At 40.9% G+C, this 15,902-nt stretch overlaps 1 protein-coding gene across 1 annotated transcript in view; it reads right to left on the bottom strand.

The window, feature by feature from the left end:
* Nucleotides 1–15,902, bottom strand: part of LOC102794561 (ephrin type-B receptor 1-like) — a 120,668-nt gene that overhangs the window by 43,946 nt on the left and 60,820 nt on the right. The window contains exons 7-9 of the mRNA XM_006804012.3: nt 13,839–14,101; nt 8,370–8,445; nt 6,835–6,959 (exon numbers count right to left, since the gene is read on the bottom strand). Of these exons, the coding sequence (XP_006804075.2) occupies nt 6,835–6,959; nt 8,370–8,445; nt 13,839–14,101 (464 nt within the window). The remainder of the gene's footprint in view (nt 1–6,834; nt 6,960–8,369; nt 8,446–13,838; nt 14,102–15,902) is intronic.

The raw sequence follows: 15,902 nt of genomic DNA, 5'->3' as shown, positions 1-15,902 counted from the left end.
AGGGATAGTGGATGTACTGGGAAAAGGATGTTGAAGATGGAGCTGCAAGATTCACAGGTGTAGTGAACGAGAACATGCAGAGGGTTGGTGTGACAGAAGACAAGGTAGGAACAGGGTGAGAGCTAATGCTAACAGTTAACCAGCTAGAAAAAGACAAGATAAAAATAAAGGTACATGCTGCTGAAAAATACCTGTCTTTAAAACTGTTAATAAGGCATCACAAATGATTACACTAATTAATTCAAAACTAACAATACAATTAAGTGCAATTATAAAAAGCATTAATTCCACATATGTTGGAAAGCAAACCTTGAAGTAATAGGTACTGATTTTTAGTTATGTAATGACAAATGGTTGCATTAGTGCCACATTAAGACTTAAAAAGCAGCAGCAGTATCCATAAAAATAAAAAGGAAAGATTCAAACACACGTTTTCAGTTGTCCTTGTGCAGCCCTGCGAAGTTGACAGCCCTGGAAAATTGGAATCTCTGAGCAAGTTCTCTGAAGCCACGGACTTTAGGGCTGCGCATGAGTGTTTTCATCAAAGAGAATAGATAAGAAAAACAGTTGACAAGAGTACTGGGCATTTAAAGTTTGTACTTGCGCTCACAGTTGAGAGTTTCAATGAGTTATGGAAGTACCAACTCGCTGACAGTGTGTATTAAAAAGAAAAAAATGAGCACAGGGAGAAGCAGTGGTATTCCAAAAAATGCCAAAAACAATTTTCTTCAGATCTTGTGCGAAGGAATGGAGGATGGTGGGGAATGAAATGTGATCCGTGGCCGAGGAGGCACGCGCTCTGTTTGGTGTATGTTACACAATCCCTTGTAGGTGCTTCACTCTTTGTTTTTAATCTGTCCGCAGCAAAAGTCTGTCTGTTTTTGCAGCTGTTGGCTCTGCTTCAAAAAAAGATGAGGACATTCTTATATTTACCTTTGGGTGATAGATATGGGAGTAGTTTAACTCGGAGTCTCGAAATGCATTGCTTCCTATTTGCAGAATTACAAAGACGAGATATGCTGTCGCAATTTCCCTTTCTCTTCGCAATTTTCTTTCCTAGAGCAACTTCTTTGATAGGAAAGCAATCAGAACCTGCATGTTTTACCACTGAATCAGAGGCTTACATTGGTGCCTCTGCTCTGACATTCGCTATTCAAACTAGACTATGAAGTCTTTTGTTCCATAGTCTCCTGGTTCATACAAATTAGGACCTCGTCCACTACAGGCAGCTGACGGCTTGATTGCTTCAGTAAGACAGCCTCACAGAAGACTGGTAGGAGCTTTGAAAAACACCCACTGAGGGGATAAATTGGTGGTTTAGTGTTTCTGCTTTTGAGTGAATCGGTTAACAAGATTAAATGATCTTCCACTATTCTACATTACAAAAGCTGGAGTAACGCTGTTATCAACGCTGCAGCAAGGCATTCATATTGTGATCTCTTTTGCAAAACACTGACTCCAGAAGGGTAAATAATATTCTGTCTGCACAAGAAACTGCTTCATATCTGGAGTGCATCCACAGAATGGAAATCTGATCACAAAGCTAGAAGTATCTACGCTGCTCGAAAAAATTAAACTAATCAGAATGTAGATCTGATCTCAATGGGGGAAAAAATCATGCTGCCTGCATATCTATACTGATTGGGTAATGTGTTAGGAATGAAGGGATGTTACATTGTTTGATGGAAATGAAAATTACAAACATACAGAGGGCCTAATTCAAAGACACCTTTGTAAATCCAAGTGAAGAAAAGTATGTGGCAGACCAGCCCATTTTACAAAATTCATCCCAGCCACTCAACATGGCACTCAATGGTTTGTATGTTCTTATGTACATGCCTGACAGCATCGGGGCATGCTCCTAATGAGACCACAGATGGTGTCCTGGGGCATCTCCTCCTAGATCTGGACCAGGGCATCACTGAGGTCCTGGACAGTCTGTGGTGCAACCTGGCAGTGTCTGATGAACTGAAACATAACGTCCCAGACGTGTCCAGACGTGTCCTATTGGATTTAGGTCAGGCGAGCATGGGAGTCGGTCAGTATGAACTCCTTTATCTTCCACAAACTGTCTGCAAACTTCTGCCACATGAGGTCAGGCATTATTGTGCAACAGGAGGAAACCAGGACCCACTGCACCAGTGTAGGGTCTGACAGTGGATTTCACAGTGTGCCAGTGTATTGTTGCCGATCCTGTAGAGGTCTCTGCGCCCCTCTGTGGATATGCCTCACCCCACAATCACTGACTCACCGCCAAACCTGTCATGCTGAGCGAACGGTCTTCATTTGTTCTCCAGACCCCTTCACGTCTGTCACATGTGCTCAGGGTAAACCGGCTCTTATCTGTCAAAGGCATATTCTGGTGTTCTGGCAGATGCCACAGTGTCGGGCAGTGAGCACAGAGCCCACTAGAGGACATCAGGCTAGCCTCATGTAGTTTGTTTCTGATATTTGGTCAGAGACATTCACACCAGTGTCCTGCTGGAGGTTTATTTTGTAGCTCTGGCAGTGCTCATCCTGTTCCTCCTTGCACAAAGGAGCAGATATCGGCCCTACTGATGGGTTAAGAATCTATTACAGTCCTGTCCATTTCTCCTGGAGTAGCTGTCTGTGTCCTGGAATCTCCTCCATGCTCTTGAGACTGTGTTGAGAGACAGAGCAAACCTCTTGGCGATGCCATGTATTGATGTCCAATCCTAGAGGAATTGAACTACCTTTGGAACCTCTGTGGGGTCCAGGTGTCACCTCATGCCACCGGTGACTGACCCTAACCAAACTAGTGCAAAAGATTGTCAGAAAAGACGGGGAGAGAAAAAATGTCAGTGGCCTCCACCTTTAAAACCATTCCTGTTTTGGGTTTTTTAAAAAGGTTTTCCTTTTTGTGAAGCAGTATATATATACATGGAAGTTCACATGATCAGCATGGCAAGGTCCAAATCCTAAAAATGAATCCAACTCCAGGACATGTCTCTACAGTGGTGAGATAGGCACTGGTGAGTCTCCTGCTCTTCTGGACTCTACATGCCAAAGCACTACTTTGGTTGTGGAGGTTCCCCTCCAAGGTTTTGTTACAGGTGGCAGCAATGACCTTGTTTTGTTCACCTCCTTTGGATTAATAACCCCTCCACCACAACAACCTTCATATTCCTAAAGGGAGAAGCAGGTTTCTGGTTGCTTTTATCTGAAAAATTACTCACAATAATAAACTTTATTCCAGAAACAAAAATACAGTTATAACCAACTAAAAATAATTTCTTCTATAGGGTGGTTGAGCTTAAACTTTAGAAATAGTTCAATCAATCCTGAGGGAGAACAGAATAGAGCTGGTGCTCCTTTATATCTAAAAAGCTAAAGTGGTTCAGGCATTTCATAAGGTTGACTTCAGGGTGCCTCCCTTTGGAGATGTTCAGGGCATGTGTATCATGTAGAAGACCCTAGGGTAGACTCTGACTTTGTGAAAGGATTTTATGTATATCTGATGTGGTACTGGAATGCCTCTGGATCCCTCAGGATGTGCTAGGAGACATTGCTAAGGAGAAGAATGTCTGGACTAACTTGACCTGGCCTAAAGAAATGATAGATGGAGAGTGTGGGCATCCCTCTTGTGCAGGAGATCAAGTACTGAGACTAGGAGTTTCCTTTTATTCTCAGTATAACTCAGAGGGTCAGGGTAGGGAAGAATAAAGAAAACTTCCAAAGAGTTCAGCTAACGGACACAAGTGGTTCTTCTCTCCGAGCACATTTCTGGCCTTTGCGAAACAGGAACAATAGGAGTAAAAGAAAGCTACAAAGGATCATTTTGAATATCGATCATTTTCCTTCAGCCTTGCCTGCCTGGAACAGAAATCCTCAACACTCTGGCCTGGAAGAACGGACGCTTCTTGTTCTCTTTTCTGTGGTAGACTCTATCTCTCTGGGGTGAAAGGCTTTGCCCTTTTAAGATAAAGGTAACTATGTAATATCAGTGCTCTGTGCTGACTTCGGGCATGTACTGAGGTCCACGGAGAGACCTGAAGCCCACAGCAACAGAGAATGCTGAGGGGATGAATCTAGGACACCATCTTACTCAGCAAACAATAGAGAAATATTAGCGGCTGCAGTCTACAAACACTATGATATCCCGCCTCGCAGACTTTGGAACAGACAAAACAACATGAGCAGTAAATTGAATAAATGCATCAGAGCTGTATACATGACTGCCAATGAATATTTTCCTGTAAAACAGCAACAAAAGATATCGTCGTCTTGTGTGGCTACCTAGATATTTAATATTTCAGCTAGGATCGGAATAGCTGGAAAGGTTTTGGGGAAATTTGTCTAAATTACTGTCCATTTGTCTTCTAAAGTTTTCAGTAAAGACTAAAGAATTAGCTGCTTGAGACTCCCAAGATCAGCATGAGCTCTTACTGTTTCTGATTAGCCTAATGGTTGATTTAATTTTCATCTTCACAAATCCTAATTTGATCTTATATTGCATGTTACCGATAACAAAGCTGCAGCAGCCCAAACTACTCCCTTTGTTCGTGTTCGATTCAGTGAAACGCTGAGTTGGAGTGAGGCCTCATTGTCTGAAAACAGCTTTTTAAAGCCAGTTGTTAATGAATGGACACTCATCCTTCCTGCACAAATACGATCAACAATTTATGTGTGGTTGAAAAAAGAAAGGCTCTACATCACTGTAAAACCCTGTCAGTATGGCTGCAGGCCCCATTAAATATGCATCGTAGCTCTAAGATCAATCCTGACTTATTAGGAAATAATATTGCATAAAAGATGATACATGAATAGGCATTCAGCACGAGTGCGAGACAAAAATACATCATTTATAAGAGCTATAAATTGTAGAAATATGCTGACAGGTTTCTGCCTTCAGCTGTCCTGAAATAATTGCCATGTTGATCAGCCACCAAACCCAGTGATGATGATTTTTATCAAGCTGTAGTTTTCATACTAAATGACAAGAAATATTTAATAACAACGGTATTACAAAAACGGCAGTACTGAGTGATTATTATTTCTTGAACGATATGATGGAGAACAGACACGTTCAGAAACATTTGTCACCGTGTCTGCTGCTGTTTTTGCGTATTTGGAGGATAGGGGAACATGGATGGATGTTCTCAAGGAGTCTATGAAACTACCCGACAGCCCGTAGTCTTCTGTCAAGTATTAAAAACATAACATCATGCCTGTATAAATTATCGCCATACCCAATACACGTTTGAAGCTTCTCTTTGATGGATGAAAAAAATTCAATTATTAAATTTTAAAAACTGGTTCTCTTCCCTCCGCTGCCTGGAGTTATCCTACCCCCTTATTTTCTTAAACTCCTGGATAGTCTGGGATTTTTATATTGATGATGTAGTACCTAACTATTCTTTTTTTGATGAATATTTTAAGATTGCTATCAGCCTCTCCTCCTTATTAATATTAAACACATCTAATTTCTTTCAGTAACATGTTTTTTTTTGTTTTTTGTTTGCTGTTTTTTGTGTTTTCCAAGGGACTGAATCTGGAAACATAAGGTAGCACATACGATATCTACCTAGCAACAACACTTCTGTGAGCTCCTGATGTGTGTTTATAATGAATGCTTAATTGTTGATGAAGATGGGAACTTGAACTCTACATCACCACAGTGAGCTGAGGAAGATAAATCTAGGAAATGATCTCACACCCAGCAAACAATAGAACACTATTAGTGACAGCGGACACTGTAACATATGTGAAACCATTAAGAGCCCCTAGTAAAAAAGCAGAAAGTGCAGTGCTGTGTGTAAGTCTATATTTTGCTAGGAAACATCTAAAACATCGGATATGTATCGGATTCAGTACCACATACGAAAGTGACCCAGATCGGATTTGAAAATATCGGATTTGTGCCGTTCACACTGTCATACCATGATCGGATATGGGTCGCATAGGGTCAAAAAAAATCGGATTTGGTGCGCTTTCGCCTGCAGTGTGAACGTAGCCTAAGACACAGCTCATGTCTTACAGATGGCAGCATCCTCAATTTTGGATAATTGAAAGCCACTCTTCCACCGACACCATTTCTGATGAGGCTTCAGTGAACTGCTAATGGATCAGCTGAAGAGGAAGAAGCATTTCTCTGATTAGATCTTTGCTGGATTTTTTCCTGTTTCTTAAGATCTGACACTCCTTCTGTCTTCTGTTTGTCCAGTTTCCTCAAATGTTTCAACGACACACTGCACACGTGTTGTCACATGCCAAGTTTTTAGCTAATATCTCTTTGACAATCACCTTGTTAGTACAAAAATATTATTTTATGCCTATCAAAGTGTCTGTTTTGTGACAGGTTGCTGGTAACACAGTGCCTAAAGATAAAATTAAAAATGGTTTTTTTGATAAGTTGTCTGTTATGTGTAGACACAACACTGGTTAATGCCTTTAATTAGGTGCTATTCATTTCTCTAAAAATGGTCAGGTATAAGGACTGGACTAAAAATGAGTGAAAAAACAGTGTTCAGAGAAAAAGGAAAGCATCTGAGGACCATTTTTAAAAATTACAAGAACTTTTGGGTTTCTTGGAAGCAAAATATAAAGTACGCAGTAGTGGCTCATAATTTTTTGCACAGAACTATACGTGTAGTTTTACCAAAAAGGTTGGTGTTACTTTTATTCAAGTTGTTAATGGCTGAGGTGTTTGTGCAGAAGTGAGAATCCTGCTGGTCTTCAGTAGCAGTAATGGATGACTCTGATGAAGTTGATATTGATTTGCCTGCTTTATTGACTAATGAGTTACTGCCAGCGACTATAGCACCAAAAAGCACAGACACAGAGACAAACACAGACATTTATCATCCCACCTACCTTGTCATAGTATCGTATCTCGTAGTCGAGGATAATTCCATTGGGCTGTTCGGGCGGTGGCCATGACAACGAGAAACTGCGACTTGTTGAGCTCACTTGGTGCATTATGGGAACTACTGAGGGAGCTGATAAAAAGCGCACACACATACATACGCACACAAGAATACACAATCAATTAGGCAGTTAAAAGACTTGCTAGCATGTTTAAACACCATAAATATGGAAATACAGAGTTTAATGACATATTGCCAAAGATTATTTGCACTCAATGGAGAAAAATGTTTCCCCTTCCAAGCTCATGAAAACAAATTACTGCACTTGTCACTGATGGGGAAACAAGAGCTATGTCTGCGATGCATTTTTAACCCATAATTTTAGGAACGAGAAGCTGTTGGCTGTAATGTATTTCATGGTTCAGCTTCTGGATCGTTTTATGTGATAGCTTTCATCACTTTTGTGCTTTGATAGTCTACAGTGGAAACATGAGGCGAGAAGAAGACTAATATCACACAGCATCTGGAGATGTACAACACTGTTTTAAATTTAATTAAATTACTGTTTTAAAGGACAAAAAACCCCAAGAGAATTTGTCTTCTTGGTTTTATGGGGATTCTGCTGAAAGCCATTATATCCTAAATAGACTGTATGCATCTTACACAGCTGAGTCACCATAATTTCATAGAGCAGCTATAACGCACAGTAAATGCTGTGATGCCTCAAGAGGTGTATACTTCTGCTGGAGAAATAATTTGACAGCATGAGCGATCTGTCACCTGAAAACCCCACAGTCTTTTTTTTTCCTCACATAGCCACAATTGAGCCCCCCCCCCCCCCCCCCCCCCACACACACACACACACACACATACACAGTGTTGAGTTTTACATCCTAAAGTCAAATGAAATACACTCAAAAGCTATTGCATAATTTAAAAATCTCCCCCAGTGCAGTCAACCTGAAAAATAAATCAGTTTTTGTTGAGTCCTAAAAGATTTCAGGGATAAGAAAGCCTCGCATCCGACAGCGGTAACAAATGCGCTCAGAAAACGGCAGGGTGACAATGGATCATGTTTCGATTAGGAATGAGCCAGGGGTGCTGTAGATGAGGTAAATGATGTGTTTTTCCATAGCAAAGCGGCTTTTAAATCTAAATTTGGGTAGCAGTGGAAATATCACTTGTGTCTGTCTCCATAAAGTATTGATGGAGTAATAACTCACTCACTTTATGGCCTCTAAGAATTATACTGAGGGAGACCTAGGGTGAGGAAAGCAGGGAAAGGGGGGAGAAAGCTGAGAAAAGCAGAATTGAGAGAGAAAGAAAGGAAAGAAAGAGAGAGAAGGGGGAAGGAGAGCGAGAACAGGCAGAGCGATGACAAGCACATAACATGTTTTATGAATTAAAAGGCTGTAGCTCAATTTCCTTTATCTCCCCGGCCATCCCTCCCTCACATAATCCACGGTGCCCCGGGGTATGCTAGCACACACACAGATGCTTACACACACACACACGCAAAGAGCCATTTCTCTCCCAACTTACCAGCCTGATTGGTTGTAATGTTGATTGACAGTTGTTGGGCGGGGTAAGGGCTCTTGTTGGAGACTCCGTTGACTGCCTATAGAAAAGTAATGGTTATTCCACCCTCAGACATTAAAGTTAATAGTTATTTGAACTGAGTTCTCCACCCCCATCTCTTCATAGCTCTTGGTGCCTTTCCATTCAAGCAATGCATCTGTTTAACAATAATAATGGTGGCTGATAGCTTGAACAACTAGCACACGATTTACCTTTCTCAATTTTAGCTAGCAACCGCTGTTGTTTTTTGCCTGAAATGACAAATGGTGCTAGTAACATTTGTCAAGCTAAGAGTAGCTAAGTTTAATGCCACAGAATGATATGAAAATAGCAAAGCTAACAAGTTCAACTGTCACAAGCATTAACTATATTACATGTTGAGTATTATAAGGGAAACCTCAGATTCATGCATTTCTTTGAGACCTAGGAAGTATGGCTGCCTGATTCTGATAGATAGAGTCACACATTTTTCTTTGCAGCGAAATTGTATGTTTCACTTATAATATTAAAACAGTTAAGCCTTGTCAGGTGAGTATGAAAAACATGATAGTACTGCTGCAGTGTAGCCAGAACTCGGTTAGACTGAGTGCAGAGTAGGAGAAATCGTAGTGTGATCTGTAGTGAAATGCTATACAGTAGATGAGCTAATCTACAAGGGTATGATAACCTGCAACTGGAAATACACTACTGTGCAACAACCTTAAACCATCCCTCATTTCTCTCTCTCTCCATATATATATATATATATATATATATATATATGAAACTTGTAAATAACTCATGAAAGAATAAAGTTACGTTGAAACCAAGCACACCATTGTTTTTCTTGTGACATTACTAATATGTTTGATGTGTCACATGGCCCTCTCCTATTGAAAAAACAAAAGTTGTATCCAAGATGGCCGACTTCTAAATGGCCACCATGGTCACCACCCATCTTGAGGAGTTTGCCCCCTCACATATACTAATGTGCCACAAACAGGACTTTAATATCACCAACCATTCCCATGTTATTATGGCGTATCCATATAAATGGCCCACCCTGTAGATCTAAGGAGCCAGACTCTCTCGTGATATTCACAGTGGTACTTTCACGTTTTTCTTTAGATAGAATATTTGACAGTCATGTCTTTAAGAAATGGGGAGAAAAAAATTCTGCAACAATATCCAAAGAAAGGCTGTGTAATGTTCTTCAAGAAGCCTGAAGAACTATTCCTGATGACCACTTAAAGAAAGCGTGGTTAAGAGAGTTCAGGCTATATTGGCCCCATCCTCTCACCCTGTGACAGCTGGGATAGGCTCCGGCCCATCCACCCCAACGACTCAGAATTAGATAAGCGGAAGAAAAATAGATGGATGTAAATTATTTAGAGGCTTAAAAAACATCTGACACACTCTTTTCTTGTGTATGCAGTATCTGCGTCATTTCAACCTTAACATGCACAAAAATGCAGAGACCCAGCTCTCCCAGTTACAGCTGTTAATCTGTTATTGGGCTTGCTGTGGTTTAGCAGTCAGTTAGGTATCAGAAACAAGAAGCTAGTTTAATATCAGGGAATAAAAATTCTGCTAGTCCCTTTGTGAAGCTTCAAGATCTCCAAATGTGTCTCATCTCACCAACACTGAGACACAATTAACAGGTTGGGAGTGCTTTTTAAAGACCATCTAATTAGCTGCCACGTATTATATTTGTCATGAGCTCAACTAATCATTTTGATGGTTGAACAATGTCTTCAGTCATAGCAAATAAAGGCTGGCAATTACTAATGACTTACTCCAAGCCCTATTTATTCTGTGTCCCTTAATCAAATAATACCTCCTATCAAGACTATAAAAGGCACATCTAACTTTGCCTCAAAAACTTTGTGTTATTAGAGTAGTTAGTACATTTTCATGCATGGTTGAATTGTGGTAAAACCAGTGTTAATTTACGTCATAGTTTTCGTCAACAACCTTTTTTCTTTGCTTAAAACAAGACAATATCAAATAACAAACTAATGCACGAGGACAAAAACTATGATTATATGAGCCAACACTTTCGTCAACAAAAGAACATAATATGAAAATATTCAGGAGAGACGAGATCCAATCAGAACTAATTAAGTTGTGTAGAAAGGCAAATTTGGAAGTGAGCAAATTAGAAGTAATTACCGTGTGTAGTTTGGGTAAATGTGCACATTTGACCTGGCCCTGGAAAATGGTAGCTAGCACTCATTAGTAACACTACACATCTTTTGAACTTCAGAGGTTCAATGCCTGACCAGGGCGCCTGTATCCAGTAAGCCTCCCTAGACTGTCACCACTCGCTTGAACGGGAATACCAGAGAGATGGAAATCAGGAGAGTAAACCAAGGGAACACTGCGACACTGCCCCACCTCCAGTCTTGGTATGGCTATGTAAGAATAGCCCCACGAAGACTGAAGACAGAGCAATACTGGAAGAGCATATGGGAGAAGAACGCAACCCACAGCACAACCAGAGCAATCTCCCTGAATAGGATCCAGTAATCATCACAGTGGCAGACATCAAAGAAAGGGTCTCCAGTATGAAGTATTGGACAACACCAGGCCCCAACATAATTCAAGCTTACTGGCTGAAAAAGCCGACTTCACTCCATGAGCGTCTGGCAGCACAAATGAACCAACTGCTAATTGACAAGAGATACCCAATATGACTAAATGAAGGCCAGGCAGTCCTGATCCCCAAGGATCCCCAGAAAGAACCGTGCCTATCCAACCAATAACCTGCCTCAGTACCACATGATGTCAGGAATCATAGCGGCTAACATGAACAGGGACATTGCTCAACACATGAGCGGGGCACAGAATGGAATTGGCAGAGACCGAGGAATACCAGAGACCGAGACTGAAAGACCAGCTGACCAAACTGTGAACTGGCTGGATTGACTACAAGAAAGACTATGACTCAATGCTCCACGCATGGATCCTGGAATATCTAGAACTACACAAGATCAACAGGACCCATAGCACCTTCAACAGGAACTTAATGGGGATGTGGCGAATAACACTATCCAACTGGACATGTCACCATCAAGTGCAGGGTTTACCAAGGAGATGGCCTTTCCCTACAGTTGTTCTGGATAGGCCTGATCCCCCACATTAGGATCATTAACAAGACTGGCTACAGATCCAGACTAAGGAATAAAGCAATTGTTAGCTGCCTCCTCTACATGGATGACATCAAGCTGTATGCCAAGAGTGAAGAAGACATCGATTCACTGCAACGACATTGGAATGTCAATCGGACTGGAGAAGTGTAGTTCGATGGTAACAAAGAGAGGGAAGATAGTCAGAACTGTGAGGATTGCACTACCCACAGGCAAACGGGAACCATGAAGAGGTTGCTAAAAAGCGGCAAACACCAAATACCTGCAGAGGGTAGGGCAAGTCCTGGGGAGTCAGATGAATGGAAAAAACAATACCTGGGCAATCAGCACCTACGCCCTGCCCATGATCAAGAACCCTTCTGGCCAAAGGAGAACACAGAAGCCACTGACATCGAAACAAGAAAGCTCCTGACTATGCATGGTTTTCACCCAAAATCCTGCACCCTGAGACTGCATGCTAAGTGAAAGGAAGAAGGGCCGAGGACTGGTTATTGTCAGAACCACTGTCCAGAATGAGACAACAAACATCCATGAGTAAATCAGAAAGATGTCCACAACCGACTGCGTGCTTAGTGAATACCTCAGGTAAACAAAACCCAAGAAAGGAGAGGAGGAGCCATGGAAGGACGGGACCATGCACGGTATGTACCACTGGCAGATAGAGGAAGTAGCTAACATTCAGAAATCCTACTAGTGGCTGGACAAAGCTGGTCTGAAAGACTGGGCTGGGGTCTATCACGCCAGGCAAGACGCCAGGTGCAGGCTGTGTAAAGATGCCTGAGACAGATAGAATTAGCTATACCAAGTGATAACAACATCAGGAAAAAGGAACATGAGAAGCTCGAGACGTATCAAGGGCTAAGAAAAGAACTCAAGAAGATGTAGAGTGTGAAAGTAACAGTGGTCCCAGGGGTAATCAGAGCACTCGGTGTAGTGACCCACAAGCTAGGTGAGTGATTCCAGCAGATCCCAGAAACAAAATCCAAGAAGAGAATTTCTAATTAATTTGTATTTAAAACAATTCACTGGACTACATATTAAACTTAGAGGACAGATACAAAATATCAATCCTATCGTGTTGTATTGATCCGGTTGGTACCTAATGGATTAGTATCGATAGTACCGATGCTTGCCCACCTCTAGCAGTAGGTGCTCCCACCAAACAGTACAGCTTTTTTCCCCCCCGTATGCTCCCTGTTTCTCATGATAACGGGGTAAAATTTCAATGCATGGGAGGAAAAGACGAGTAGACATATGGGCACATTGATTTAATGACTAAATTTATCGTTCATCAATATTGACATATTCATCCCGCAACAGATGGGCCACACTATTCATATAGTCAGGGATTGGATTCTATTTTTAAAAAATAGCCACCTCTAGTTAGTAGAGTCATTGGACTCATTGAACTGAATTCTAATACCACTGGCCTTGATTTTAGACTTACACGTGTATGGGAAATGAGGCAGATGGCAGAAGATTGAAGGGACGCAATTGTACTGGTTTTATAGACTTCAGGGTGACCCTGTAAGTTGAGAGTTATAACTGCAGATTGTGCATAAAAGCCTGCATGTCAGCAAGCATCTATGTAGCCTCAGTAACCTTGAGCATTATGGTTACTATTTGCATTTCAAAAAATAGCTGACAGCAAGGTTGTTTTTAAAGTGGGTAATAAGCATAACTACTTTTTTTAAGTACTAACTTTTGCTGTTCTTGACAGTGGACAAAAAATACAACTAAAATACAGTAAATATCAACATCACATTTGCTGTGAAATGTCTGTGTAGGTTCTCAGTCATCCATGTCATGGTATTCTAAGGAGCTTGGAAAGAAAGCGACTGGATTCTTTAAGTTTCTTGAAGATGTTTAATCTCTTATCCCAGAAGCTTCTTGAGTTCTGAAACGAAATGGTGGACAATCCCACGTATTTAAATCTAGTGGGAGTGTCCCTTAATAAACAGAGTCAACTCCTTTTTTGACACAATGGCTCGTGTGATGAGGCGCATGAGTCATGTGGCCAATAAATTGCTAAATAGTGGCATTTTGGGGAGAGTGTTGGAAATATGCATGAAAATTTATTTAATGTGTTTTTTGCTGTTTTTAGTACACCTCTGGAGTCCAATGCTACTGCTGCAAATCCAGCATGACTGCAACTCCCACTAACTGACAATGAGTCTAGGCCTACACGAAGTGCCTGTTTGATATACACAAAATGGATTTTTCACTGCTGTAAACACTCAACAAATCTCTTCACAGCACAAACAAAGCATGAAAAAGGGAGGCAGCCCTCCGTCTGTGGACAAACCTGTATGTCAAAGGTGTACGACGTGTGGGCCCGCAGCTTGCTGATCTCAACCCTTGTTTCCTTTAATGCCTGTTTGCCTGGAACAAACACCACGCTGTCATCACATGGCTGACAAGCCCGCCGCTCATTGCTGTGGCATCGGCGACACAACAAATTATACGACAAGTCGTCGCGGTGGCCAGTGTCACGTGGTGAGTGCCACTCCAACATCACCGATGTCTGGTTGACCACTGAGACCACATTGCGAGGAGCTGAAGGGACACCTGGAAAGAAGAATAATGAGTGAGAGGGAATGTCACCTGTTTACATGGAAGAATTTGTCTATGTGTGTGTGTGTAACAGTTGATAACCATACTAAATAAATAACTGAAATTTGTTTTTTGTTGATATGGGATATTAGATTTAACATTATGTGTTTTCCTTAGCTTTACACAATATTGTCTCATGAGGAATGATTTCAGTAAAGTGAACCAATAGTAAAGTTTGTGCCTTTTTAGGTAAAATAAGGAAATAAAAATGCAAGGGCCCTACCATTCTTAAAATTAAGGGTGGGTGATTTATCATATATACTCATTGCATTGTGAGTTTTTCCTTGGTTAAAATGGTTTTATCGTAACCACTGAGTATACGTTGCCATGGAAATAATCCACTGTGAGTTTTTTTCTCCCACATGCTATGAATGCATAATTAATCCCACTCCCCCACCGGAAAATTTTCTACCCGCCACACTGCACCGAGCATGCGTGTTTATATACTACCAGTATGTATACAAACTATGAAACTAATTGTGAACCAAATAATGTTACCATTTGTCACGTACGTGATAGAATATCTGCCTGTTGTAAACTATAATTAGTGGATGGATATCAGATAAACAAATAAGATCGTAGAACAGGTATGCTTTCACATTTTCCTGGTTCTTTATTGCACATGTAAACTTTGTGGTTTTGTTTTAAAGCTTTTGTTATGTATAAAATGGTGAAAAACATAATAAGATATATTTACTAACCTAACAGCTGAGGTTTTTAAAAACATTGGGGTTGGTCCTGGAAATTAATAATTAATTGATGATAAATATATCTCCCCATCCAGCTCGGGGGAACAGGTACTAATAACTAATTTAGCCAAGGCCACCAAAAAAAGCTAAATCCCATTTATCAGACATTGATCAGTGAAAGAAAGAAAGTAGGAAAGAAAGAGAGCAGCATATGTTCACAATGATTACGGAAATAAAACTGGGGACTCAGATAGGGTCTGAGTTTGGTGGTGTTCCAATTAAAAAAAAAAAATGCTGACATTTTTTTTCTTTTTGATGTCAAAAACAAGGCTGAGTGCGAAAACACCATTAATGTAAGACTAAAGAGCTGCAGACATGTTAAGCTTGAGCACCTTCAGTTGTTAACTGTGGTGAATTTAACTTAACATGTTTGAATCAGCTCTAAAATCAGTACTTTGGTTCATTTATAATATTATTACTGTTTTTAATGAACACATTTAATCAAATATAGTTCTGCACTGAAATGTTTTTCTTCTCTACAATATTTAAATTCAGAAGCCCTTCACTTTTTATGTCTCGTTAAATCAGACCTTCCCAAAGTGTGGGGCCCGCCCGCAGAGCCATGGCAGGGGGATGAAAAGGGGGGAAAAAAAACAAAACGCTTGGACACTGCTAGCACGGGCGCCTACAGAAACGCAAAGCAGGAGATGAAGCATCGCTGAATATGTTTCCAAACCAACTTCATTCTAAGCCAAAGACTAGAAAATATGGTGAAGCATATCTTCCCTTTGATTTCACCTGCACAAGTGCTGAGGTAGGTCTCCCCTGCAGAATTAGTTTTCCCTTTGTCGGGAGCAGCACTGGGCTGTTTAAATCATGGACAAACAGCATCCCACATTCGTGATTTTTAGTTCACAAACACTTGTTGTAATGACTAACTACTCCTGACATTTTGGAGATGTTAGCTCTTTATACAGTAAAGTTACAGGGGGATACAAATAATATCAGGCTGATCCTGCCACAATTTGTTCCCCCGGTTCAAATCACGGACAAACAGCATCCCACAG

Source organism: Neolamprologus brichardi, chromosome 17, assembly GCF_056152115.1.
Source record: "Neolamprologus brichardi isolate AB-2024 chromosome 17, ASM5615211v1, whole genome shotgun sequence".
In the NCBI taxonomy this organism is placed as follows: domain Eukaryota; kingdom Metazoa; phylum Chordata; class Actinopteri; order Cichliformes; family Cichlidae; genus Neolamprologus; species Neolamprologus brichardi.
The sequence above is the reverse complement of the archived record's forward strand: the minus strand, read 5'-3'. Positions and strand labels throughout refer to the sequence as shown.